This window comes from Rhincodon typus, chromosome 20, assembly GCF_021869965.1.
Source record: "Rhincodon typus isolate 14 chromosome 20, sRhiTyp1.1, whole genome shotgun sequence".
In the NCBI taxonomy this organism is placed as follows: domain Eukaryota; kingdom Metazoa; phylum Chordata; class Chondrichthyes; order Orectolobiformes; family Rhincodontidae; genus Rhincodon; species Rhincodon typus.
The window spans coordinates 13132075-13159385 of record NC_063351.1 but is presented as its reverse complement, the minus strand read 5'-3'; the positions used below and the strand labels follow the sequence as shown (position 1 = coordinate 13159385).

Genomic DNA, 27311 nt, shown 5'->3' with positions numbered 1-27311 from the left:
AAATCTTAATGTACCTCATGTACATGATAGAATTAATGCCTCAACTGCATGCTAACTAGTGTAAGAATAAGCATGTCAAAAGGTTACTGCTTGGGTGAAAGATTGGTGTGGGAATGAAGGAGTTTACATGGATCAACCCCAGCATAATATTGGTGGAGAAATTGCAAGTTGGTAATTTGTAAATAATTGGAGATTTTGAAAATGCATATTTTTCCAATATATAAAGGGAGGTATTAATATTTGGGAACATTAGGAACCAGGAGATAAAGCAGTTTAGGATGGGATAAATAAACTGAAATGTTACTTTTTGTTTTATTCCATTTTGGAGGTTACATTTGAACTGGGAATCTCTTCCTTTAACTTGCTGTGACAGTCTTCTTTGTGTTTCCAGAATTTTCTAGTTTCTGAAACACTATGATGGCACACTTAACACGTATGGTTGATATAAGCAATGCCAATATGTCAGCAAGTTACTGCCTAGATAGTCATCCTTTCACTGGTTTCTTGCTATAATAATAGAACAGATTATGACAGGAATGGAGTCTATTAGAACTAATATATTGTATCAGTTGTGTAAAGGGACTGAGTATAACATCCAGGTTTGGTGAAAATTTGTTGTAAATAGGCTACAAGAAAACGATATAACTTCGTTATATGGTTGGGCATCAAGGTGATGGAAGAAACATAATGTACGGATGTCAATCTTTTTTTTTTCCATGGGTTGTAGGCATTGCTGTCAAGGCCAACATTTGTTTACATCCATAATTGCTGTTGAAGGTGGCTATGAGCTGTCATCTTAGCTGTTGCAGTCGGGTTTGGGGGTGGGAAGGTGCACCAACCGTATTCTTCTTAGGGAAGGTCCGGGATTTTGATCTGGTGATTGGAGGAAGTGATGTAACTCCAAGTCCAGATGGGGTGCAGCTTGGAGGGCAACCAAACTTTTTGGAAATAATACATAATGCTACCCCTACCTGGTGGAGGAAGTTAATGCTGAAGATATTAGATGGTCCTTTGTTTCAAGCGAATGATATTAAGCTTCTTGTGTTTGTTGGAGCTGCACCTATTTAGGTAAATGGTGAATACTGATTTTGTGCCTTTCTTGTTTGTCCTGGATTGTGTACAAGTTGCGACGTAAATTCCCCACTGCAGATTTCCCAATCTCTGTCCTTCTGTTGTAGCTTGGAATTTTATATGGCTGGTGAGTTCAGATTTTTGTAAATGGTCAATCTCTCTCGAGGATCTTGATACTGGTGGACTCACTGGTTATGACATTGAATGTCAAGGGCAGATTTTAGATTGTGTCTCTAAATAGAAAGAGTCGTTGACTGGCACTTTAGTTGGCTTGCTGGTTTTCAGCCCAAACCTCAATTTGAACAGGTCTTGCTGCATATGGACACTCACTGACTACTTCTTCAGTATTTGAGTTGCAAATGATGCTGAACATTGTTGATTGTGCAATGATCATTCCCAATTCTGACCTTGTGACGGAGGCAAGGACACACAAACAAATGAAAATTGTTAGACCTAGAACACTACCCCGAGGAACTGCTGCACCAACGTCCTAGGGCTAAGATGATTTCAGCCACGAGCATAAATCTATATCTCCAGTGCTGGGTATGACTCCAACCAATAATGAGCTTTCTACTGACTTATTGTTGATTTCAATTTTGCCAGCACTTCTTGATTCTACATTGTCAAATGCTGCCTTATGTTCAGGGCAGCATGTATTTGGGTAGGGAAAATGGAAAGAGATCATTATTTTAAATGGAAAGAGACTGCTAAGAAGGCCTATATTAGAGTTGTGCTAGAGGGAGAACCAAACCAGTCAGTTAGCAGTGTTTGTTCATAATTCACACCACAAAATACCAGGCGAAACCATCTCCAATAAGAGACCACCATCTCATCTTCCCTTAGCATTCAATGGCATTACCTCACTTGTTTTTCCCCCCCAACTATTAACATTGACTAGAACTGAACTGCACTCACCAAATACATTCAGCAGATACAACAGCAGGTCAGAGGTTAGGTGTCCTGCAGCATGTAACTCTTACCTCCTGACTCCCCAGACCTCTCTAACATCTACAACATACAAGCCTGGATGAGTAGCTCCAACAACAGTCTAGCAGCTTGAGACCATTGAGGGCATATCCACAAATCTGAGTAGCAGAAGTGTGCACCATCTACAAGACATACTTTCAACATCACTTTCCAAACCCACGATCGGTATCTAGAAGGATAAAGTCAACTAATACGTTGGACCACCAACTGCAAGTTCCCTCCAAGCCACCCACTATCCTGACTTGAAAATACATCACTGTACCTTCACTGTCAGTGGATCAAATCCTATAGTTCATTCTGCAGTGGCATTGTGGATCTACTTACAGCACATGGACTGCAACAGTTCAAGAAGCAGCTCACTACCACCTTAACCATGAGGGATGGACTGTAAAATAATTATTAATTAGTTCCTTACTGCAAAAGATATTTTGGACCTACTAATGTTCAAACATTTTTTCTTTGGCCTCTCTCAGCCTTGTATGTGGTAAATCTAACCAAATGATGAGAAAAGATAGGGGAAAAAATGGGATTAAAGGTTCTAATTGGGGGAAAGGTCAATATTACTAGGCTGAGAAGTGGATGGGAAGCTGATACTTAAAGGTAACTTGGTTTCAGAGCAATTGGGATTATTCAAGGAGGAGATTCGTTATCACTGGCAAGTGATTAGAGTAAATGATCCAATGAAGAAAAAGTGGCATCTTGCTAAATTTTAGCTCTGAATAACAAGGTGCATAGATGTGAACAAAATTAGAAAACTTGTGTCAGGTACAAATTACTACTGAAAATACTCTATAACAGTACAGAAAATGTAGGGATAAAATTTAAACAACTTAAGCAATGAAAAATGCTGGTAAATAAAATCCAAATATTGTAAATGCATAACTAGGAAGAAGATATTTAAGGAATATTTAGAGCCTATTGGGGACTAAAAAGTTAACGAGAGGTGGAGAATGTGTGTAGGATCTCAATGTATGTTGTGGCAGTCTTTATGAAAGAGAGGGCTTGTGGTGTGATTAAGGAGAGGAAAAGTGTAAAATATTTGGAATAAATATTACAAGATGGGAAGTATTAAGGGTTTGTTGTCTTTGAATCGTGAAAATGCACCAGAGCGAGATGGCACTTATCCTAGGTTACTAAAAGAAGTGGGTAGGGATTATTGAGGCTTCAGCCATCATATTTCAGTCCTCCATGGTAGTGAACTAAAGGGACTGAGTGACAATGAGCATCATTATAATGGTAGTATGCTGGTCATGTCACTGGATGAGTGATCCAGAACTCCAGGCTAACGTTTGGGAGGATGGGTTCAAATCTCACTGTGGCAAATGATGAGATTTGAATTCCATAATATCTGGAATTAAAAGGCTCGCTTCATTATGACTATTTCATTTAATGTTTGTTTCTTTTTTTGTTTAAGGATAGAAATTTGTCACACTAACCTGGTCTGTCTGTGTACCTCCTGACCAAAAGCAATGAGGTTGATTTGTTAACTCCTGTCTGAAATGACTGTTTAGACTTTGTAGCTGTTTGATGCAAAGTAATGCAATTGAACAGACCAACAGATAGTGACTAAAGTAACTCTAATGGCAAGGACAGCCCTATTGGTCCTGCAAGGTCCTTTCTGTGGGTTTCTTTCAAAATTGGAAGAGCTGCCCTGCAGACCAGCTCAGCAACAACCTGACATTGTTGGTCTACGAGGTAGAATTCCACTGAGTGTGACTCCATCCCAGACGCCACCATTAACATCCTTGGGTGTTTTCTGTTCCACCAGCAGGACAGACTTTCTAGAGGTGGTGTTTAGACCTGGGTGTGCTCAACAGTAACATTGGGCCACTTGAAATCTAATGGCATCAGGTCAAATACGGACAAGAAAACCACCTGGTAATTACCACCAACAATTTCACTTTGGCTAAAGAATCAGTGCATGTTGAATGTCACTTGGAAGAAACACCTGAGGGTGGCAAAAGTATTGAATGTACTCTTGTTGGGGAACTTGGACGTCTTATTGCCAACCGTGGCTTGGTAGCACCACTCCAGACTAAATTAGCTGAGTCATGAAGGACATAACTGCTAGACTGATTCTGCAGTGAGTGATGAAGGAACAACCAGAAGGAAAAGGCTACTTGACTTCATCTTTGCTGGTCTACCTGCTGCAGATAAGTCTGTAAATGATGTTGGTAGGAATGGCCACAGTGCAAATATCACCTTCATATTGAGGATACCCTCCATGTGTGGCATTACCACTGTGCTAAATGTACAGACTTAGCTCATAGCACCTCTGATACCCAGTGGTGAGTTGCTAGTCCTATCAGCAGCAGCAGCAGGATTGTCTTATAACACAATCTATAACCTCTTGACCTAGCATATCTCCCACATTATCATTACCATCAAGTCTGGAAATCAACCATGGATCAATGAAAATTATTTTATAAATGTTAAAGGGCAAATATAAAAGCAGAGCTGGCGAAACTGAATTTGCAAATTCAGTGGGAGAAGTTTAAGGGACTATTTCAGAATACACAGAATGAACTCATTCCAACGAGCAAGTGAGATTCTAAGGGACCAAGCCACTATCTTCTAGTTGACTGACTAGAACTGTATCATAGTCTTAGATTAAAAAGAGCACGTAATTGTACAAATGTAAGTGGTAGGTCAGACAAATGGTCGTTTTTTGTTGTTTTTTAAATAACCTATCCAAAGAATTAATGAGGGAAACATTGGGGTGCAAGTGAAAGTTAGCCAGAAACATAAGCAGTTTATTTTAGAAAATTCAAGGTCATTGTGTGGGCTTTTGGATTTTTTTTTACTGACCACCTAAGTCAACGAAAACAGAAATCAAGTCCAGAAAGTATTGCTAGGCAATCATTAACACAGAGCCCCCTATAGTCTCTTTCAAAAGCTAGGTTTTCTAGCAATTAAAGGCCATAAACCTAATAAGTCTTATCCCCCGAAAACCTTTTTGCTTTCTTGCTCAATGAAAATTATTTGACATTCTGTAAATAGCAGAACAACCACAGCATACATTAAGTCCATTTCTTCCCCCCAAGAAACCACACGGTGAAAATTCTTCTTAATCCAGCAAGTGTCCAAACGCTTCCATGTCTTCCAGTATTAGTCCACGATACAAGTATATTCTTTGAACATCCCCATCATGTTCATTGGTACTACCATTGCTGAATGTTGCACTATTGACCAGAAACTGAACTGGACCAACCACCTAAATACTATTAATGAATGATTTAGGTCAGAGGCTTTGAATTCTACATCAAGTAGTTCACCTCCTGGCTGCCCAAAACTTGTCCACAAGACAAGAAAATGATTAAATACTTTCCACTTGCATGGATAACTGCAGCTGCAACAATAATCAAAAACCTTAACACCACCCAGGCCAAAGCTGCAATGTGTACCGTATATCATGCATCTTTCAAATGCACCTTCCAATCTAATGATCTAATTTCTTCTGTGTTCAAGGACTGAAGCCATAGATCTGTGGGAACACCATTAGCTGAAACTTCCCTTTTAGATGCACATCATCCTAATTTGGAGATTTATTGCTGTTCTTTCACTGTTGCTGAGACAATTTACTACCTTTCAAACATCATTCTGTGGGTGTACCTGCACCAAATGAACAACAGCTGTTTCAAAAAAGCGACTCCCTTTCTTGGCCAGTTAGGGATGGTTACCAAATCCTGGCCTTGCCATCAACCCCCACATCCTATGAAAGTACTGGTTTTAGAAATGTGAGACAGACTGGGTTAGAAAACAAAAGGACACTTTTGTACAGGACAAATTTTGAGAGAAGCTGGTAGTAACGTGATCATTTTGATTGTTATTATGAGGATTTTAATTCTAAATTTATTAACTAAATTTAACTTCCCCAATTGACATGGTGGTATTTGTATTTGTGACTCTAGCATTAATATGGGCTTGGCTGGATAAAAGTCAGCATATTCCATGATTTGAGTGACTAATGGCAAAGTGGCAACACGTTCCAGCTTTTGCATCCACTGGCCTTCGCAGTTCAGCAAAATCTTTTTGCCCTGGTTCAGTAATTTTAAATGTCAACGCACACTTGTGCTGATCAGTATATTGTTGTTCTGTGACATCAGTTGAATGCACTGCATGTCTGGTACATGCATTGGCAGTGGTGAGATCTACCTCAGGCAGGTAGTTGGAATTTAGCTTACTACTATTGAAGGGATCATAAAAATGAATTGCCAGCCTGTAACTTGTTTTCATAACATCCTTGATATGTATTATGATCAAATGCCATGCTTCAGTACTTTTTCAATAAAAAGTCATACTGCCTTTTACTGTTTGAACTGTTGCAAAGATTTACATAATGTTTTCAATTTTCAGAATTGGAGACACTTGAAAAATTGACTGAAGATGCAAAATTGAAGCAAACATCTATGGTGACTACTTTTAACACTCAGGCAGCTCAGCATCTGCCATTTTTGACTAGCTTTTCATTTTATCTTCAAATATTCAAATTTACAGTTTTGACACACTTATTGAAGACGACTTGAGTCAAACTTTTAAAAAGCTGCAATATATTTCATTGTTAGAGAGAGTATGAACAATGGTGAGCTAGTCATATGTTGCGCGAATCTGTTAACTCTTCTGTTTTAAATATGTTTTTGACCACAGATTATTTTTGCAGTATACCATTTTATTTTTCACTTAAGCTAAAGTTCATTAGAGAATTAACACTTCTAATTGCTGTATCATTTCATTAATTTTTCAAGTATGATTTTAATTTGAAAGGCACTTGCTGTTATGATGGCAAATGAAACAGCCTTTGCACAATAAACAAAATCCCAGGGATTTGGTTTAGTTTTTTTTTTTTTTTTGAAGGATAGCAATTCTGACAATAAGAACATTAAAAGTTCGGAGAGTTAGGCCATTCAGCCAGTCGAGTCTGTTCTGACATTCTCTTGTCTTCTCCATCATTCTTGATCCCCTTACTAATCAAGAACCGGTTTATCTCTGTCTGAAATACACTCAAAGACTTGGCCTTCACAGCCTTCTGTGGCAATGAATTCATCAGAGTCACTACCCTTGGCTGAAAAAATTTCCTCTTATCTCCGTACTAAAATGCTGCCACCTTCACTCTGAGGCTGTGTCCTCGGGTCTTAGCCTTTCCTACTAGTGGAAACATCATCTCCATGTCCACTCAATACAGGCCTCTCCGTATTCTGTCTGTTTCAATGAGATGCCGTCTCCTCCTTTTTAAACTCCCGAGTGCCAACGCACAGAGTCCTTAACTGCTCCTCGTCTGATGAACCCTTTGTCCCTGGGATCATTCTGGACTCCCTACAAGGCCAGCACATCCTTCCTTAAATATTAAGCCCAAAACTGCTCTCAATATTCCAAATGTGGTCTGACCAGAGTCTTACACAGCCTCAGCAGTACATCCTTGCTCTTGTATTCCTGTTCTCTCGAAATGAAAGTTAACATTGCGTTTGCCTTCCTAACTGCCGTTTGAACTTGCATGTTAACCTTAAGAGAATCCTGAATTATGACTCCTAAGTCATTTTATCCTTCAGAAATCTGAAGTCTTTCCCCATTTAGAAAATGTCTTCCTACCAAAGTGCATAATATCACATTCCCACATTTGTATTCCTTTTGTTACTTCTTTGCTCACTTTCCATGCCAGTCCAAGTCCTTCTGCAGCCTCCTGCTTCTTTTTCCTCCACTATATCTGTGCCATCTACAAACTTCGCAAAAATGTCCTCCGTTCCTTTGTACAGATCACTAATGTATAATGTGAGTAGTTGTGGTCCCAACACTGACCCCTGCAGATCTTCACTGGTGACTGGCTGGCTGGCTGCCATCCTGAGAAAGATCCCTTTTTATCCCTAGTCTGCCAGTCTTATTCCTTATCCCTTTTGTCAATCAGCCAATCCTCTATCGAGTACCTTGCCTCTAATACTGTGGGCTCTATCTTACGTAGCACCCTCCTGAGGCACCTTGTCAAAGGCCTTCTGGAATTCCAAATAGATCAAATCCACCAGCTCTCCTTTGTCTAACCTGTTTACTACATCAAAGAATTCTGACAGATTTGAATTCAGCCTCCTGATGAAGCTGTGCTGACTCTGTCCTATTTTACCATGCACTTACCAATGACTGAGATCAGGCTAACTGGTTTATAATTTCTCATCTTGACTCCCTCCCTTCTTAAACAGTGTTGTTACATTAACCATTTTTCCAATACTCTGGGACTCTCCCTGACTCTGATGATTCGTGAAAGATAACCACCAATGCCTCCATAAGCTCTTCTGTGCTCTTCTTCAGCACTGAGGTGTAGTCCATCAGGTCCAGATGATTTAATCACCTTCAGACTTTCCAGCTTCCCCAGCACTTTTCTCCTTGTTGATGGCCTCAACACTTACCTCCGCCCCTGACTCTCTCAAAGATCTGGTATGTTGCTGGTGTCTTCTACTATGAAAACTGATACAAAATACCTGTTCAGTTCCTCTGCCATTTCTTTGTTCCCTATTACTAATTTTTCATCCTCCATTTTCCAGTTGTCAATGTCCAGTCTTGGCTCACTTACTTTTTTAATAAATTTTAAACTCTTGCAATCTTCTTTATTACCAGCTTACCCTCCATATTTTATCTCCCCCACTTATTACTTTTTTTACCTGTACTGTGCTGGTTTTTAAAAGCATCCCAATCCCCTGGCTTCCCACTAATCTTCACCACAGTGTATATTCTTTCTTTTGCTTTTATGCTATCCCTGACTTCCCTTTATCAGCCATGGTTGCCTCACCCTCCTCTTTATATATTTCACCTTCCTTGGGATGAATTTCTACTGTTCTAATTCCTCCTGAATTATCCTCAAACTCCTGCCACTGCTGCTGCACTGCCTTCCCAGTTAGGATCCCCTTCCAGTCAACTCTGGCCAGTTCCTTCTTGTATCTTTGTAGTTATCCTTACTCCATTTGTAATACAACTGCATCTGATTCCAGTTTCTCCCTGTCAAACTGCATGGTGAATTTTATCATATTGTGGTCACTGCCCCTAGTAGGCTCCACCATAGCTGCTCCAAGAAATCATTGTGTTAACATTCCATGAATTCCTTTTTTCTTGGTGTCAACTACCAACCTGAATTTCCCAGTTCACCTGCATATTAAAGTCCCTCATGATTATTGTAATAGTAAAGGTATTTAAGAAAAGCACTATCTCCTGATTTTATTTTTGGCCCTACATCCTGACTACTTCTGGAGGGCCTGTATGTAACTCCCATCAGGGTTTCTCTTTCCCTTTGTGCTTCCTCAACTCTACCCACACAGGTTCTGTGCTTTCTGGTCTAGATTTCTTTTTGCTATCGATTTTTTAAAATTTTGTTTCTTACTAACAAGGAAAACCCATTCCCTCTGTCCATCGACTTGTTATTTTCATTAGGATATGTTTCCTTGGGTATTTAGTTCCCAGCCCTGATCCTGTCCTTGTGATGACTAGAACATTGTACCTGCCAGTTTCAATCTGCACGATGAGCTCGTTTACCTTGTTTCATATGCTGTGTGCATTTAAATACAACACTTTCAGTCCCATGTTGGCATGCAACATTCTCATTGTCAATCTTGATCATGTACTGGAATGTGTGAACCCAAACCCAAGACTTCAATCTTTGGATTCTGAGAATGCAACCATGTATATCAAACAGTTTGTTTGAAATGAATTGGAGGGAGCTCAATGTTGTAACATTCACTTGTTTATCTTAGTTATGTTTTAAAATTAAAAACCCAAAGGTAATGGAAATTGGCTATGGCACAGGCAACCTCTTGAATGAGCAAATCTTTTTTGGTTTTAGTCTGAATTTCTTTCTGTGAACTTTTTTTGATAGCCTGTATGAGATTGGCAAAACAGCTGATGGATGTGAAGAACACTGATCGTGTCTGTTTTCAGAGAAAACAACAATTGTGTGATTCATAAAACCATAAATTTTATGGAAGCAGGAATAGGTCATTAGACCCATCAAGCATGCTCCTCAATCAACAAAATCATGATTGACCTGATTGTAGCCTTTGACACCACATTCCTGCATGTACCACATCACCACCTTTGACTCCCAACCTGTTTAGTCTTTCCTAATAAGAGCACCTTCATCACAGGAATCAGTTCATTGAACCTTCTCTGAATTATTTACAACGTACATAAATCCCTCCTTAAAGAGATCCAAATTGCAGACTGCGCTTCAGGTGTGGTCATATATTACCAATGCCCTGTACAAGTCTAGCAAGACTCCTGTACATTTATACTCTGTTCTATTTACTGTGATGCATGTATAAGGGCACCCAGATTTTCTGCAGTTTTCACAATTTTAATTTAATCTCTTCTTTTACTGAAGTGGACAACATCAAATTTCCCCTTGTTATGCACCCATCTGCCAAATTTTGCCTACTTAACCTATCTGTTTCGTTTTGCAGACTTTTTTTTTAAAACCTAGCTTTGTCGTCAAATTTGTCTAGAATAAAATGGATGTAAATAATTGAAGTCTCAGCTGTAATCTCAAAGCAACTGTACAGGTTACAGTTTACAACTTGAAAATTGCCCATCTCCCCTGTTGGTTAGCAACTCGTCTTCTTGCTAAAATATTATCCCCAACACTAAGCACTTGACTTGATACAGTAATTTTATGTAGTATATGATCAAATATCATTGAGATCCAAGTACACTGCATCTCTTGCTAGCCATCTTTTTATTTGTCCTGCTTATTGAATTCGCAAAGAATTTCAAATAAAGGTCAAAAATAATTTCCTTTTCAGAAAATTATGTTGACTCTGTATATTTTCTAGATGTCCTGCTATTACCTCAAAAGATTCTAACATTTTCCCAATGGTTGATCTTCGCCTAACTGGCCTATAGTTTCCTTTTTTTCTATTTCCCACCTTCCCCCTTTGTTAAATAATAGTATTATATTTGTGGTTTTCTAGTCCGGCAGGTCCTCTGCTGGATCTGTGGAAGTTTGGAAGGTCACCACCATTACCTCCAGTATCTCTGCAGTCAGTTTCTTTAAAGAATATCAGATGCAGGCCAAGTAGGTCAGGAAACTTTTGTCAACCTTGTGTCCTTTCAGTTTTCTCAAATAAACATGATTGCTTTAGGTCCCTCCTTTTTTTTATTTGAAAGAAGTGAGGTGAGGGATCTGTGCAAGGCTTGTTTGGGGTAACTAATAAGTAAAACTGCAAAGGTACAAAGTGGAACATGAATATTCTTTCTTAAATATGACTAGTACAACCACTTGCGTGTGCAAATTTTAATATCCTGTGACTACATTTTGATACCAGATATTGTGTCAATACAATTATCTCACTACAGCATAAACAAAGACCACTGATAGCTCAGTTCCACTGCCAGCCAAGGTAGGACCAAATTTCAGAAAGTTTCACAAAGCTAGCTGGGATTGCCAGTTAAAGAGGACAGAGGCTGCATGGAGTAATAGGTTGTGTGCTAAAGCAACAATGTTGCTGTTGGATTACATTGTGAAGAAGTGAGGATATTCACTTCAAAAGTGATGAAAGGCTGATTAAATTTGAGACTATATTCTAGAGTTTAGTAAAATGAAAAAAGTTTTCATCAAAATATTCAAGATTCTGAAGTTGCTTGATCGTGAGAGCTTTTTTATATATAGAGAGCATGGGCAAGATAAAGGACTGATTTGTTTAGGACTGAGATGAGAAATTTCTTGACAGTCTTTAAAATTGCCTACCGAAACATGTTGTGGGTGTTCTATCATTGAATCTATTTAAGGCTGAGACAGATTTCTGGTATCACAGGAAATTGAGATTTGGAGACTGGGCACTAGCAGAAAAGTGGTGTTAAAGCAGAAAGCCAGCTCTGATCCTAAAGGGCTGGGCAAGTTCGAGGGACTGAATGATCTAGCTTTGCCCCTTTTCTTCCCTATTCTTGGGAATCTCCATTTTCATTGATTTGCTATAATTTTAAAAATCTTATCAATTACATTTTTACATCGTCTACAAATTGAGGCTTCAAACTGTTTTTACCAAGGATATCAATTACTTACTGTTTAAATGTTCTGAACCATCTGTACTCCATAAAATCAAGTGAGCATATCCATCAAGGGTCAGTTTTTTTTATTTCTCTTTCCTCTGGCTTCGTTCTTATTCTTTTAGCAGCAAGCAAATTTGAAATAAACAACAAGTATTCTGGACTGCTCTGACCAGACTAACATTTAACCCAGTACTAATAATCTAACTAATCCTGATTGCAGTGGTGCTTTATTTCATTACCTATCGGAAGAAAACATCCTTTATGTAATGATATTTTGATATTCTTTTACTCAAAAAAAACAGAATGAAGAGATCCAATGCTTGAAAGACTGTTTGGAGCTCAAGGATGCTGATCTGAATAAAATGAAAAATCTGCTTGCAAGTTATGAAGAACGAATTGAAAGTTACGTAAGTTTGAAATGGTACCTTTTGGGAATTAAAATTGACAAGCAAATTAATAGTTAAGCAAAGTGAAAACTCTAAACCTTCAAATTAATGGTTCAAAATAAAATTAAAGTGAAAAATAACAAATTTGTTTCAATTTGGAGTAACTCCCTGTCCTCTCATTACTTTACTTTTCATTTTACACTTTCTATTCCTTTTTATTTTCTTTTCTGTTTTTAATATCTCTCTCCCTATTTGTTTGTTTCAGGAAATAGGATAAGGGTCAATCATGTCTGCTGGAAAATGGCAAAGTGGTTGTGATGACCAACCATGGTTGTTCAGGGGTTTAGCACTTTCTCATCCTTGCTACTGCTTGTACAGAAAGTTATTGCCAGGGAAGCAATTGAGCCAAGACTGGCAAGCAGAGCCTTTTTTCTAGCACTGTATGATTATTTGTCTTAAGACTTTGCCTCTTTTTGGTTTTAACCACCAAGTCCACAGTCCCTGTTGTTTTAAGAGCCTTCGGTCTCTTCATTCATTTGGATTTACGTTCAAAGCATAATGGCATTAATTATGCCTGTTTTCACAGCTAAAATTTTAAATAACACTCTATGGATTTTTCTGACTCCTTTAATGCCAACGCTGCACTGAACTCTCCTTATGGCTGCATGATATAATCTTTGAATGAATCTAGATTTGCTCCTGAGGGAAAACTGACGTCTTTCTTTAGCTTCTATGTCTTCTCCTTCTAACTTTACCAACCATCTAACTGCTGTTGTGCTACATCCATTGGTGTCAAATCTGACTGCTATTTAGTTCTAAATCAAGATTCTTTTCTCCCATTTTCTCTGTTGCAATGATGATAGAATTATATTCATAATAATACTGCCTGCTTGTGCCCTGGCATCTTTTCTATAGACTGCTTTTGTTATCTTGTGCTACCCATTGAGTACCATTGGTACTCAAACTCAGCCATTTATCTGATATTTTACATCCATTATTCCTCCTCTTTTAGCTGCTATGCCTCTGGTTTGTAGGCCTGTTCTTCATCTCCCTGCCTGCGTCATTTAGAAAAAAAAAAACTTCAGTTGCCTTTCATTCGGATTCCTTGAGTGCACTTGATTGATTAATTTTTCTCCTATTATTACATATTTTTATTTAATAAATTCTCTCTAGTAAACCCCTCAAATGTGAGCAGCCATACGCAAATACAAGGAGTTGTTCTTTGAACTTGGTGTAATCTTACATATTGTGGGAATGTTTTTAAAGGCAGCCTAGTTTGCCAATAAAGTGATTGTGTGAAAAGATTTGACAACTCATTGAAAGATATGGAGTCCTTGCTATATATCATTTTAAAAATTGACTCTTCATTCAGAATTTTTAACCCTCCTCCCCCAAACACCACGTGTCTCCTTTCTTGAAATGTTGTGCTAACTCCCTCAGTTTTTTCCAGATGGGTCATTTGCACTTTCCTTTTAGGACACCCTCTAGCACTTTGTCTCTTGAACAGTCTATAACTTTCTATGTGTGGTCCTTTTTGACAAATCTACACCTGCCCCTCTCTTTCATTAACGAGTTTGGAAATTGCTATTTTGTTAAATTATTCCATTGTAGCTGCTCACTTTGTTACAGCCATAACCCAAGGCGCAATTTTACAACAAGGCATCTTTTGCTTACATCAGATTTCCATTCAAGACTTACCCTTAGCTTTACCTCATTTTTTATTTATGAAAATGGTATAAAAATCTTGCTTCCAAAGTATTAAAAACAATTGCACATGATAACTCTTTCCTCCTAGGATGCAACCATTGAAAACATTCAAGGAATGTTGGAAATGGGTAGCAGTACTGAAGATATGAGCGTAGAACTAGTGAAAAATCCTTCAACTACTAGTAGAAAATGTAATTTTGGAAGTTCCTTTGAAAAGAGAGACCAGCCGCCTTCCAAGAAAGGTACCACTTTCCCGTGTATTGAAATGATTTGATGTAAGTTGGTACAAAGGAATGATACTAGAGAAGCTCCTAGACTTTTCTGGTCAAAGAGCAGCAAAGTATTCGTAGATTTACGAAAAACAGGTCTGTAAATTCTACTTCTTGACTACATACACAATTTGTGGACTTGTGTTCTACTGCAAATACATTAAAACCTCAATATTAATTGCTTGAATTTTGCATACCCAGTTCAGTTGGCTGCTGATAAACAATGCCATCTGTTGTGCATCTTGTTTATACTGGGCATTTCAAGTTGCGGTAAAATTTATGGGCGGGCAGAGAGGTGGTTGGTGTTTGGGATTGTTTTAAGGTTCTGAGTTCAATTGCACTGGCTGATCAGAGTTAGACCAGCTATTAACTAAAATGGTATGTCAAGAATAAGTATTTAGGCAGTTCCGATGATATGATCTGGCCCAAGTTTTTGATAGTGAGCTCCATTTGAGATTTTCAGAGATGGTTATGAAGGACAGTGAACATCAACCCATCAGGTTTAAACTTATTGGGCTATTTTAGCACGGACATGAATGTCAGAAACTTTTGCCAGGTCCTGGCATGCATTTCTCAACTTGTGTCCAATCTCCAATATCACAGATACCAGAAAATTTGTTCCAATAAAATATTCTTTGCAGGATGACCAGTTCTTCCAAACAAAAAAGGCTTCATGGTTCCTTTTTTTGGAAAAGCCATAGTAAATTTATGGGCTTTATTTTTGTGTACTTACTGCAGTGCTGAGCAGGATGGCAATATGTCTCTAATTGGAACTTGCACTGTTTGAAAGATGTTGTCTGTGTTCTACCTGTGCCTATAATAGTGGTTTTGGATTTAGTACAATTTCACTTTGAGAAATAATTTACTATACACACAGAGAGAACTTGTATTTTGGACTAGTTTCAGAATGTCTAGCTTGACAAAATTTTGAAGATGCTGTCGTCCTGCCATGGTAAACTTGACTCAAAAATATGAACCCCCTCTATCCCTTTGTTTGTTCATTAGGGCTCTGGCCTTTAATTAACCAACCAGTTTTCATACAAATCAAAAGGAAAGCAATGTGTACGTTTTGTATAGTTTGAAAAAAAGGGAGCTTTGAAAAGTCCACTTAAATTTTGCATTTCATGAAATTTAAAACCTAAAATCCTGTTTTAACGTATGTTTGACTACTAAGCGGCGAACAAATAAAAATCTAACAAATAGAAACATGCAGAGCAACTTTTTTTCATTTTGTAGGTCCAGGCTACAAAGGCTGTATCAATGTGAAGACTCTAGAAGAGAAAGCTGAAGAAATAAGAAAAGAACTACTTCATAAAGAGAGGACATTAATGACATTAAAAGGAGAAATACAGTCTTTAGATCGACAATTGGCTTCATCCAAAGAGGAACTCCACAATGAACATACATCCAGGGAAAGACTGAACAAACAGGTCAAAAACCTTCAATTGGAGCTTGCTTCTTCAGCTGAGACCATTTTGAAACTAACTGAAGAGAATGCAAATCAATGTTCAAATTACGAAAAACTGCTGTGTGAGTTCAAATCTGAAAAGGAATTGAACGAACAACATTCTGACAAAACTAAACAGCTCCAACTTGAGACAGAGTTAGGTAGGCGTGAAATAGCACAGAGAGAACTGCAAAATAAAGCTTTGGAAGAAAAAATAAGCAAGTTAAATGATTTCCAGAAGGAATCAGAATTGTGTGCTATGGGTCTGAAAAACATCCAGGATTTCCTGGAAAGGGCAGTGGGAGAGTCTCTGAAGGAAACGACTGAATTTGAGTCGCTACAGAATCGAGTATCTGTGCTTAGATATGAACTAGATACATCAGAACATATGGTGCAAAAACGAGATAGTGGTCAATTTCGTAAAACCGTTGAAACACTGCAAAAGGAGTGTGAGCATATTGTAAAGATCTCATGCCAAAAAACCCTTCAAATTCGAGAACTAGAATTAAGTATTGAGGCCTTGAAAAAACAAATGGCAGATCTGCAAACTGAATGTATTGAATTAAAAATAAATGCTGCTTCAGCTCAGAATTTGCTTGAAGAGAAAGATGCTCACCTTCAGCAGTGGAAAGACAAGTTTGAAGAAACTGAAAGTAAAATGCAAACTTTAATACAAAGCAAAGAAAGTATTGCAGAATTTCGCAAAGAAATTGAAGATTACCAACATAAAATAAAAGCTCAGGAGTTAAAAATCTTAAAAAGTGAAGATAATTTAACTAGATGTGAAGAACAATTGAATGAGAGAGATAACATCATTGCAAATTTGCAAAATAATTTGCAACAAGCAGAAAAGAAATTTCATGACTTGGAAAAATGTGTTAGTGACTTGAAACTGCAAGAAATTAGACTTAACGAAGAAGTCAGTCAAACTCAAAATGATTGGCATGTTTTAAAGGAAACCTTATCCCAGAAGGAAGAACAGCTGGAAAGTAAACAATTAGAATTGGTTCAGTAAGTGCTTTGAAGTTTCTTACTTGATAGTACAATTACTTTATCCATAATTCTAGCAGCACTATTTGGACAAGATAACCATTAAAATGTCTGGTTTGGCCTAGTGAGGGTAAGGAGTACAGAAATCTGATACTGCATTACAATCTCTTCACACAACATTTTTGAAATCATCTAACCTTAATGTTGGCTTAGTCCATCTGTCTTGCTTTAATATTTGAATCTGTTTTGATTTTTATAGGTTTTTTTAATCTCTCTAGTTTGTCCCCATTAGGCTCCATAATAAATGCAGTGCAGCAATCACAGCAGGCAGCTTGCAGGAGGTGTGTAGAGAGATGGCTTGCAATGATGTGAAAGAAATTGTAACACTTTTTTTGTGTTTGGTCTTCCAAAATTTAAAAGAACTTTTAGACTGTAGGACTGTAGGAAAAGTCTGACTGTGGAAGATGAATTTACTATAAATTCTAATATTTTGCATCATTTGTCACTATAGACTGGACGTATGATCATAATTGTGCTAAAAGATATGGAGCAATCATAAAAACAACCATAAACAGAAGTTGGTTCTGAAACATTTAGCTGACCCCGAAATGGTTTGGTTACAATATCCTAAGTGCTGAAATAATATAATAAGATGACGAAAATTTTCATGCAATTTGTTCCATAGGATGAATGTTGTAGATGTAGTGGCCACAGTGATCAATTTGCACTGGCACGTACAACACAAGACTTCCATAAGATGTCCTGGAGCTACAATGTACGAGGAAATGTTGTAGCATGGATTAAAATGTTGATTTAGTGGATTGGAAATGGGTATGAGGAATTAATAGTTTTGACATGGCGTTCTGGGGTCAGTGTTGTACTCATCTTTGGTCCCAATGTGCATTGATGATTTTAACTTTGTGTACCTTGGGTCAATTTCAGAATTGCTACAAAAATGAGGTTGTGACCTGGGGACCAAGTAAGCTAGCAGAAAGAGTAAACCTGTACCTCATTAAAATAGTCTCCAACAATGAAGCAAAACACCTGTTCTCCACTAAAATCTCAATTTAAATTGAGTCTTTTAAACTGTGATTTCAAATTAACTATCTGACTCTAGTAAGAGGCTCTTCTTTAGAAGGGTGGAGCATATAGCGGTAGCTTAATGAATTTCAAATTTGCCATCATCTCTCAGGATGGTAGTATTCCCCCCGTTGCGTGCCTGTTGCTCTTCAACCACCTGCTACCTATTGTGAAGTGATACTGTATTCAGAAGTGGTAACCCTTTCAACTGTGATCCATTGCCCAAACAATAAAACGCGGTGCCCCCAGAACCATTTGTGTATTGGCTACTTTTACAGTTGAGAATCCAGCAAGTCTGGCAAAGCCATGTGCTTGCTTCTCCAGTTCTGTAAGACCAAAACTGCTCAAGTATGTTCTGTTGTGTGCTGTCTTCCACTGTGCAGATTCCACTACCTACTTTTCTTCGGATAATTTATCAGACAGATCTGACAATTTTTAATTCCTGCTCTTTGGACTTGTAGTTCTGAACATTGGTTCTATTTGTAATTCTTTCTTACTGACTCCCACTCAAATACCCCAAAATTCGTAATTACTCATACTCCTTGTGACAGTTGCTAAAGTAAACACAACTACTTTCTCACTGCCTGCCATACTGACCAACCATTTCTGATATGCTGGGTTTCTCTAGTACTTTGCTGTATTTATTTCAAATTCCCACCATAATATTACCTGACAGTGTGGTGATATTACCTTGTAGTGGAGGATTCCTTTCTTGCAGTTCACTACCAACGCAGCATTCTCTTTGTGTGGACGTGACGCCTTTTTTGTGCTTTGTGAACTGCACCTGATGTGGAATTGCTGTTAATTTACGAACTCCCAACTTCTATAGTGATGTGCAAGTGGTTTACGTGTCAGTGTGCTGATATTGAAATTTCTATTCATCCTTTGAAAACTGTCTACCCTTGTTGTTACAAGTATTGGGAGGAAACATAGTTAAACATTGAATGGTTTAGTCTGTGTTCTACCAGTGGTTTATTTTTTCCTTTTTTTTTGTCTAAAACTATTCTTACCAAGTTTAAATTTTGCTTGCTGTATCAAAGGCTAAGAAGTGAGCTCTCTGATGTCTCCTTAAAATATCAAAGATTGGCAGTTGACCTGCAAAATAAAGATGAAGAATACAGTGATCTCAAGGAGAAATATACAGATGCCAAGAAACAGATGCAACAGGTAGAGAAGGAGGTAAGTTCTGTGATTTTGAGATAAAATAAATGCTGGAAACCTGAAATGTGAACAGAAAGTGCTGGAATTGCACATTAGGCTTCTGTCAAGAGAAAAGATTACTGAATGCATTAAATGAGAATTAATCAGAAAATCTCCTCTTTAACAGAGCTGAACAAAGAAGTTGGCAATCACAATATGTTGACTAGCTGGTAGTTGTTTAACCTGGGGGTTACTACACCTCAGGCCAGGGGGCATGTTGCAAAGGAGTGTCCTTCATGATAACTTCAACCACTGCAGGAATTGAACCCATGCTGTGGGTGTCACTCTGCATTGCAAACCAACTGTCCCAGTCATTGGAGCTAACCAACCCCCTAAAGAGACCAAGATTGTGTACGCTGCTCTAGATTTGAGCTCACACATTTGTTCAATTCATCTGCCGTCTTCGTATTTTTCCATTACCCAGACTCTCTCTCTTCAGAACCAACACTGTCACTTTGAGTAGACAGATGCAATTTAACATTAGTAATTTTGAACTGATACATTTTGAGGGGTTTTCTTGAACCCCTTTACACTTCCATTCTCAACCAAATAGCCCAAGATTCTCAACTTCCTTAAATAAATGCCCAGTCCTTATCCAATGCAATACTTTCTGTCCGTCTGGCCAATCTTTTCACATTGAGGAACATCTCCTTTCTGACTCTGACTTTCTCCATATTTAAAAAGGGGAACCTGTGCGGCTCTTAGCAACAGCCATCTTTTCACACAATATATAGAGCATATTTTGTTCCAGTCCTCACCAGATATTCTCCCTCACTTCTGTATTGATGCAATTCCTTCTTTCCATCCTGAACAGGAAAATTTCAGCAACATTGCTTCTAATTTCACTTTTGCCTCACTTTCACTTTAGTTTTAAGAAAAAAATCCACTTGCTATTTTTCAAATTTTCAGATTTCTACAAAACGTGAGGAGGAAACATCTCTGAGAAACAAAGTTCAGGAACTTGACAGAATGAAGAATCAAATGTCTCAGGAACTTGAGGCTAAAGAACGGATGATCCAACAGATTAGGAAGGTATTAACTGCTTATTAAATAAATGCTACTCTGAGTGGCTAAATGAGGAGAAGAGAAGAATCCATAGCTTGACTGTTAACAATTAGAAAGATTCCACACTATTTTACTGGTGATCAAATTTTAAAGTGGGTCTTCAGTTGCTGTTCTACTAATATTTTCCTCTTCTATGTTATCATGTTAATTTTAATGACTCACTTAATCTTGAAGGCTTTCTGTGCTGTTCCTAGACTTCTACATGTATAGTCTTCAAAGTTTTATCAAGATTCTCCTGTGCTTTTCAATACTCTGGTTGGAATTTATTTTTTTCTTGTACATGAGGAACTTAGCTGGAAAAATACCAGGGTATGCATTGGAACGGAAGCCTGACCTAATGGGGAGGCGACAGTATTATTATCACTGGACTACTAATCCAGCTAATGTTCTGGGGACACAGGTTTAAATCCCACAATGGCAAATAGTATGATTTGAATTCAATAGAAATCTGGAATTTAAAGTCTAATGATGACCATGAAAGCATTATTGATTGTCAGAAAAACCCATCTGGTTCACTAATGCCCTTTTTTATGGAAGGAAATTACCATCCTTACCTCGTCCCCTACATGTGACTCCAGACCCACAGCAATGTGGTTTACTCTCAACTGCCCTCTGGGAGAATGGTGATGGACAATAAATGCTGATCTAGCCAGTGATGCACTCATCCCATGGATGAATTTTTAAAAAAAAAATAACTGTTCCCAACTAGGCTGCTGATAGAGAGAATGTCTATTTGGCAATTGAGCCTGTTAAGGAGCCATTTGCATGCTGCTTTTTCAGTAGGTATTCAGATTTCTCAAGGCCAAGAACTCAGTGATGACTGGTGTTTGCAGCCATCAGAAGTGGCAGCATTGTTGTACAAGGAGGATGTGAGAAAATGAAGACCAGAAATTGGCAATTACTTAGTGGATATATCATGGGCATGCAAGTTGACAGATCTATTTATTCCCCACCTACCCACCTTGGTTATGCAATAACAACACGAGCAGTAAATCTGTGGTTATTTCCATGTTCATATCATGTTAGCAGCTTTTTTCTTTTTTTCTTTTCATTTAAATACATAAGATTTTAATATATTAATGTTTTATGGCTTTTAGTCATGTCATAATGAAGCAGACTGCAGAAAGAAGATAGAACTGTTAACAATCTCCTTGGATGAAAAGGAGACCGCTTTAAAGAAATTGGCAAAGAATTTGGAAGAATGTAACAGCCTACACCAAGTGAAAGAGCAACAGGTCAGCATGGTCGCAGAGGTTACCTAGATAAACAACTAATGTCATTGAAATGCTTAAGTATAAAAAACTGAGCTCAAAAAGCAGCATGCAATTTCTTTTTAATCTCTTAACCACAAAGTCATTATCTCTTTGCAGCTTGTTACTGAATTTTATTTCGTTTTAAATTGCGCCCAGATTTGAAATCCTGTGTTCTTAAACCTAGTTCTTACTTTCTTTACACAAGCTGTTCTTGGCAGAATAGCATTTCTGTTGATATTTGCATTGCTTTATTGGTATCCAGGGCTCCAAAGAAAATCAAGCAACCCAGGATTCCTGCATCATGTTAACTGATAGCAAAGCAGAAGAAGCTGTACATCTTTTGCAAACAGCTTCCAAAGGTATTTAAAGAACAAGAATGTGCAAATTAAATGTCATTCGATGCTTCCTGCTTTATTCAGATGCTAAGGTATTAAACTTGTATTGCTTTTAGCCTAGTTTGCTTAAAAGCTTGTTGAAAAAATGAAGGCACGTTAATAGCAAATAAGTTTGTGTTTTTACTTCCTTCGTTTCTGCTCAACCTAGCCAAGTTACTATGCAAAGTATTCATCTGTTAACATGTGATTTTAGTGCAACGTGCATAAAATTCCACTTCAAACACCCTTTTATAATCAAACGGCATTAAGCTTGGAGAAAATCTGGGCAGTAGATCTGTCACTTTCTACCCATTTTTCAACAAACAGAACATTTAACTTGTACATGCGTATTTCAGAGCAGTCACACCAATGAGTTCAGGAGACTTCAATGATTTCTGTGACAAGTGTATGCTTTTCTTTATCTTACTATTATAGATTCAAATTTTAGCTTGTGCTGATAAAGTAGGTTGCTATTAAACATGGCAAATTTCTTTCTTTACATTTTCAAAATGTAAAGTAAATTTACTCCTGTGGAAATTGTAACCTGGTTTTAATTTTTAGCTTTTGGAAATTTCAAGCTTTTAATGTACAGGTTATATCAATAATGTTTCAATTGTCATCCTGATACCTTTCAGGTTTAGTCACCACTGCATAATTTTTTTACCTCCTTAATTATTGAACGGTTATTTCAAAATTTGAGTTCAAATTCTGTTACAATGAAATTGTTGACTGTCTATTCTGATTTACGTCAAGAACTTCAGATAAAAGAACAAATAATTAAAGATATGAAAATTGCATTAACTGAACAAGATCAAACCCAAGCTGAGCAAGATGAAGCTCTTGAGGCCAAGTTGAAAGAGATTGAAGAATTGAATGCAGGTAATTGCCCTATTATATCTGTATGAGGAATTTTTCATTTACGGTTGTTGCCCATGAAATAGCACGCAAAGTGGAAAATCTGTTTGTGTACTATTTTTATATTTAAATAGCTGCACAACTAACAATTAGAGGCGAGCAAACATCGATTGTAACCAACAGGGGAGCAAGTTGTACGCTGTCTTAACAGTGGGTCTTCTAAGATTTAACTACAGTAAACCAGCCAGGATGAGTCCTCTGTTTTTGCTGTGTGAAATTTAAGTGCCATGACAGACTTTTCAAAAAAAATTTATCTAAAATTTGGCAGAAACTTGTTCTCATCAGACTCTTGATAGTTGATTTGTGCTTGTATGCTGTTCTGTGGAGAAGACTGTATTCTAAAGCTTTTATAACGAGAGCACTTTATTTTGCATTTTAATAAAAGAATTGCACAGCCACCTAACTGTGTTTCCTTTTTAGAATTAGAGAAGTGGATAAAGTGTGCCAAAGAATTTGAGAGGAAGTATAACACACTTGAACGCGGCCAGTTGTTGAAAAATGCAAGTGGAGGTCACAATACAGAATCTGGACCACTTCAGAAAGAAATTGAAGATTTAAAGCAGCAGTTGGTGGTATGTATTCTGATTATTGGATCAGTAGCAGCATTGTTTATTTTGTGAGGTGGAAATTGTAGGCAATTCTTATTCTAGACTTGAGTACACCATTGACACTGATTAGTTTATGCCATTATTATTGTGAATATACTGCATTTTTGACAGTTCTGCCTTCTGGGTGAGATACTAAACTTGAGGCCCTGGCTGCTCAGGTGGACATATCTGACCCCATGGCACTATTTGAATAAGAACCGATGAGTTCTCCAGTGTTTGTATGATTATTTATCCCTAGGATAGAATGAACTAAAACTGTACCTAACGGGACCTTTAACTTTGGAATTGATGACTGCCAGCAGTTCTCAGTAGTGACTGTATTTTACAGTCAGTTAAGTATTTTGAAGTGCTAAGGGATGGCTTGAAGTTGTGAAAAACTCTAATTGTATCACATTTCCTTTCACTCATTCTTTCTACTCTCTAACCTTTTTCTCTTTTTCTTCTAAAATAATTTATGGATAGGAATTTTATTAAACAATATTCAACTCATTTATCTGTAGCACTGCATGTATGGAGATGAAAGCAAGTCTTCAGTTGAGGTGGCATTGACAGCTGGGAGAAATAGCTGCAGTTGTCCCTCTGTTCACATTACAAGAAGATATATTTGTTTTTTTTTTTTGTAGTTACCATTGTAACGATGTATATATGTTGAGTCCACACCGCCCCTCCAAAGAGCATCAAACCCAGACTCACCCCTTACCCGATCCCTGTGACTCTGCATTTCCCATGGCTAATCCACCTAATGTGCACATCCCTGGACGCTACGGGCAATTTAGCATAGCCAATCCACGGGGAGAATATGAAAACTCCACACAGTCATCTGAGTCTGGAATCGAACCTGGTTTCCAGGTGCTTAGTGTCTGCAAGGCTAACCACTGAGCCACTATGCTGCATATAGGAAATCTATAAAACAAATGTTGTTAATATTGATATTAATAAGCTTACATAAACTTGAGTATTCAGAAGAAATCTCTAATGTAAATTGTAATACTGTATATTTTGGAATATTTAAAATTGAAGATTTATTGTTTTCAATACTAGAGGAGTTTTTGTGCTTCAGTTTAAAATTGACCTGGTGAGTAAAGGATTTCAGAATTGTTTTATCATTTGATAGATTCAGATATGACAGGTATATGAGTTAACAGTATGCACATTGAAGTAATATTCTTTAGGATTCAGTTACACTATATATAGTTTTTCATCAAAGCTGGACATCAACATGTGAAATTTTAAAATGAACTGTAATTCAACAAAAGACAATTAATTTACAAGCCAATTGAAACTTTTGATCAGACTGTGTCGCCAAGCACCTTTCTAAAAAAAAATGAACATGTTACAACGAAATACCATGGTAATGGTTGTTGGTTAGTGCCTTTTGGGTATAATAACTGTTATCAGGGTCATCTAGAAATGGAAGTGAATTCTCAATTGTTTCTCTTTATTCCCCACCTGATATGATTGGTCAGTGTTTCATTCTGATGGTTACCATGAAAAAAATTTAAAATTAATTTGAATTTTTTGCATTATGTCATCTTCATCTCTGATATTTCTGTTGTGTAAATCTAACATAGTCACCTCACATTTTAAGGTGAGTTTAAGGGAACTTGTGTTGTATAATGGAAAATTCAGCTTTGTTCTCTCAGGCTTTTTTCCCCATTGTTCACTACGATCATGAGATCATTTAAGAATTAAATACTGCTGTTGCTTGTTCCGTTTAATTTTTTTTAAAAAAACTTTCTTGTAACGTTAAAGTATAACAGTATTGCAACTGTGACAGTGCTCACAATTCACCCTGTGCTTGCTTTGCTGATTTTTAAACATTTAATCATTTAAAATTTGGTGAAACCTGATTAAATTCTTTAGGAATTGGAAGATGAGCAGAAATGTAATCGGAAGAAATGGCTAAATGAAAAAATGGTGCTCCTTAAACAAGCAAAGGAAGCTGAAGATCGGCGCAACAAGGAGATGAGAAAATGGACAGAAGAAAGAGAGCATTATTCGAAATTACAATTAGAAATGGTACAGAAAACTTATTCCGATCTTAATCAACTTAAAATTTCATTTGGCAATGTCATTTTTAATTTCTACAAAAGTCGATTCCGAAGTCTGCATTCGTTACACTATTCACAGAATATAGTTTGATAACAAATTTTAAGCAGCAGTTTTAAATTTAAAGAAAAGTTTTATTTCAAAGAATAAAGTCTCAAGTTTCACATTGAAGATATGGTTTGAAACAAAATTGAATCAACGCAATCATTTTGTGAGGTGCGGTGACAGAACATTTAAAGGTGCTGTATCGTAAACCTTTGAAATGTCTTGTGTTCAATGCATTTTGCAGATTTTCATCCTTTTCACCTTGCATTAAGTTCCATTTTTTTAATTCGTTGATGAAATATGTCCATCCATAATTACACTGGAGCAGGTGGTGGTTAACTGCCTTCTTGAATCAATACCATTGTGGTACTGTTGTGACACAAATGTCACTTGCTACTTATCAGTGCAAGCCTGGATGTTGTCCAGTTCACCTTGGGTGCTGGCTAATTTAGTATCTGAAGATTTGAGAATGCACAAGGTTCATCGTTGAACACCATGTTGGAGGGAAGGTCATTGAAGCAAACAAAGATGTTTGGGTCAAAGACACTGCCCTGTAGAACTCCCTGTAGTGATGTCCTGTGGCTGAGTTAATTGACCCCCAGGAAACCACAAGTATTTTCCTTTTTGTGCTAGTATGACTTCACACAGCAGAATTCCCCTTGCAATTCCCTTTTAACCGCGGTTTTGCTAGGGCTTCTTGATGCTATAATGGTCAAATGCTGTCTTGAGGTTAAGGACAGTCACTTTATCCTTCTGCAGTTTAACTCTTTCATCCATGTTTGGACCAACTCTAATGATGTGTTGAGTCAAATGGCACTGGTGGAACCCATCTGAGCATCAGCAAACAGCCTATTTCTCCGCAAATGCTGCTTGATAGTCCCTTCCATCTTTTTTATTTCCTCATTGAGAGTATGCAGATAGAGTAGTAATTGACCCAATTGTATTGTCTTGCTTTTTGTGAATTGAATATACCTGGGAAATTTTCCACGTCACCCAGTAGATGCTAGTGTTGCAGTGCACTGGAATAGTTTTGCTAGAACTGGCAGTTGAAGGCTTCAGTACTTCCGCCAGAAAGTTGTCTGAGCCCATAGCCTTTTAAGTAGCCAGTGTCTTCACCTTTTTACTTTTGATAGTGGAAGATTTTGAAGATTGGCATCTGAGATCCTGAGGGGACCTCGGGAGACTAGGATGGATTCACTCAACACCTCCAGCTGAAGTCAGATGCAAATGATTCAGCCTTGCCTTTTGTATTAATATGCTCAGTTCTCCTATCCGTTAAGGATGAAGATACTTAGAGTTTCCTCTTCCTGTTAATTGTTCATGACTAGATGTGGTAGGATTTAAGAGGTTAAACCTCATCTGTTAGTTGAGAGATTGTTTAGTCCTATTTATTGCATGCTTCATCCACTGTTCAGTATAAAAGTAGTCCTGTTTGTGTCTTCTTCAGATTGCCCTCTCATTTTTAGGTGTGCCTGATACTGCTGATGGTATGCCCACAACACACTCTTTTCCTTGAACCAGGGTTAATCTCCCAGATTAATAGTTAAAGTAGAATGAGGTTATGCCAAGCCATGAGACTACAGATTGTGATTAAATACAATTCTGTTGCTGACAACCAAGGATGTTTCATAATGTCTAGCCTTTAGTTGCCAGATAGTCAGTCTGTCCCATTTTAATATGGTGCCACCACAACATTTGAAGTTATCCACAATGTGAAAATGGGACCTTTGCATGCAGTAATCATGGGGACAATGGCCATCAATACAATCACCAACAGATTTACCTGTCAGATAAATTTTATTGCTTACCTTGCCAATTGCTGAAAACAAACTTTGTCCTCTAGGACTG

The 27311-nt window shown here is 37.6% G+C and overlaps 1 protein-coding gene across 1 annotated transcript in view; it reads left to right on the top strand.

Moving 5' to 3' along the window:
* kif20bb (kinesin family member 20Bb) overlaps positions 1-27311 on the top strand; it is an 84104-nt gene that overhangs the window by 36297 nt on the left and 20496 nt on the right. Inside the window, exons 18-28 of the mRNA XM_048609166.1 lie at positions 6415-6470; positions 12378-12482; positions 14257-14410; positions 15674-16895; positions 18995-19133; positions 20064-20186; positions 21317-21454; positions 21735-21831; positions 22600-22725; positions 23182-23333; positions 25233-25388. Coding sequence (XP_048465123.1) covers positions 6415-6470; positions 12378-12482; positions 14257-14410; positions 15674-16895; positions 18995-19133; positions 20064-20186; positions 21317-21454; positions 21735-21831; positions 22600-22725; positions 23182-23333; positions 25233-25388 — 2468 coding nt within the window. The remainder of the gene's footprint in view (positions 1-6414; positions 6471-12377; positions 12483-14256; positions 14411-15673; positions 16896-18994; positions 19134-20063; positions 20187-21316; positions 21455-21734; positions 21832-22599; positions 22726-23181; positions 23334-25232; positions 25389-27311) is intronic.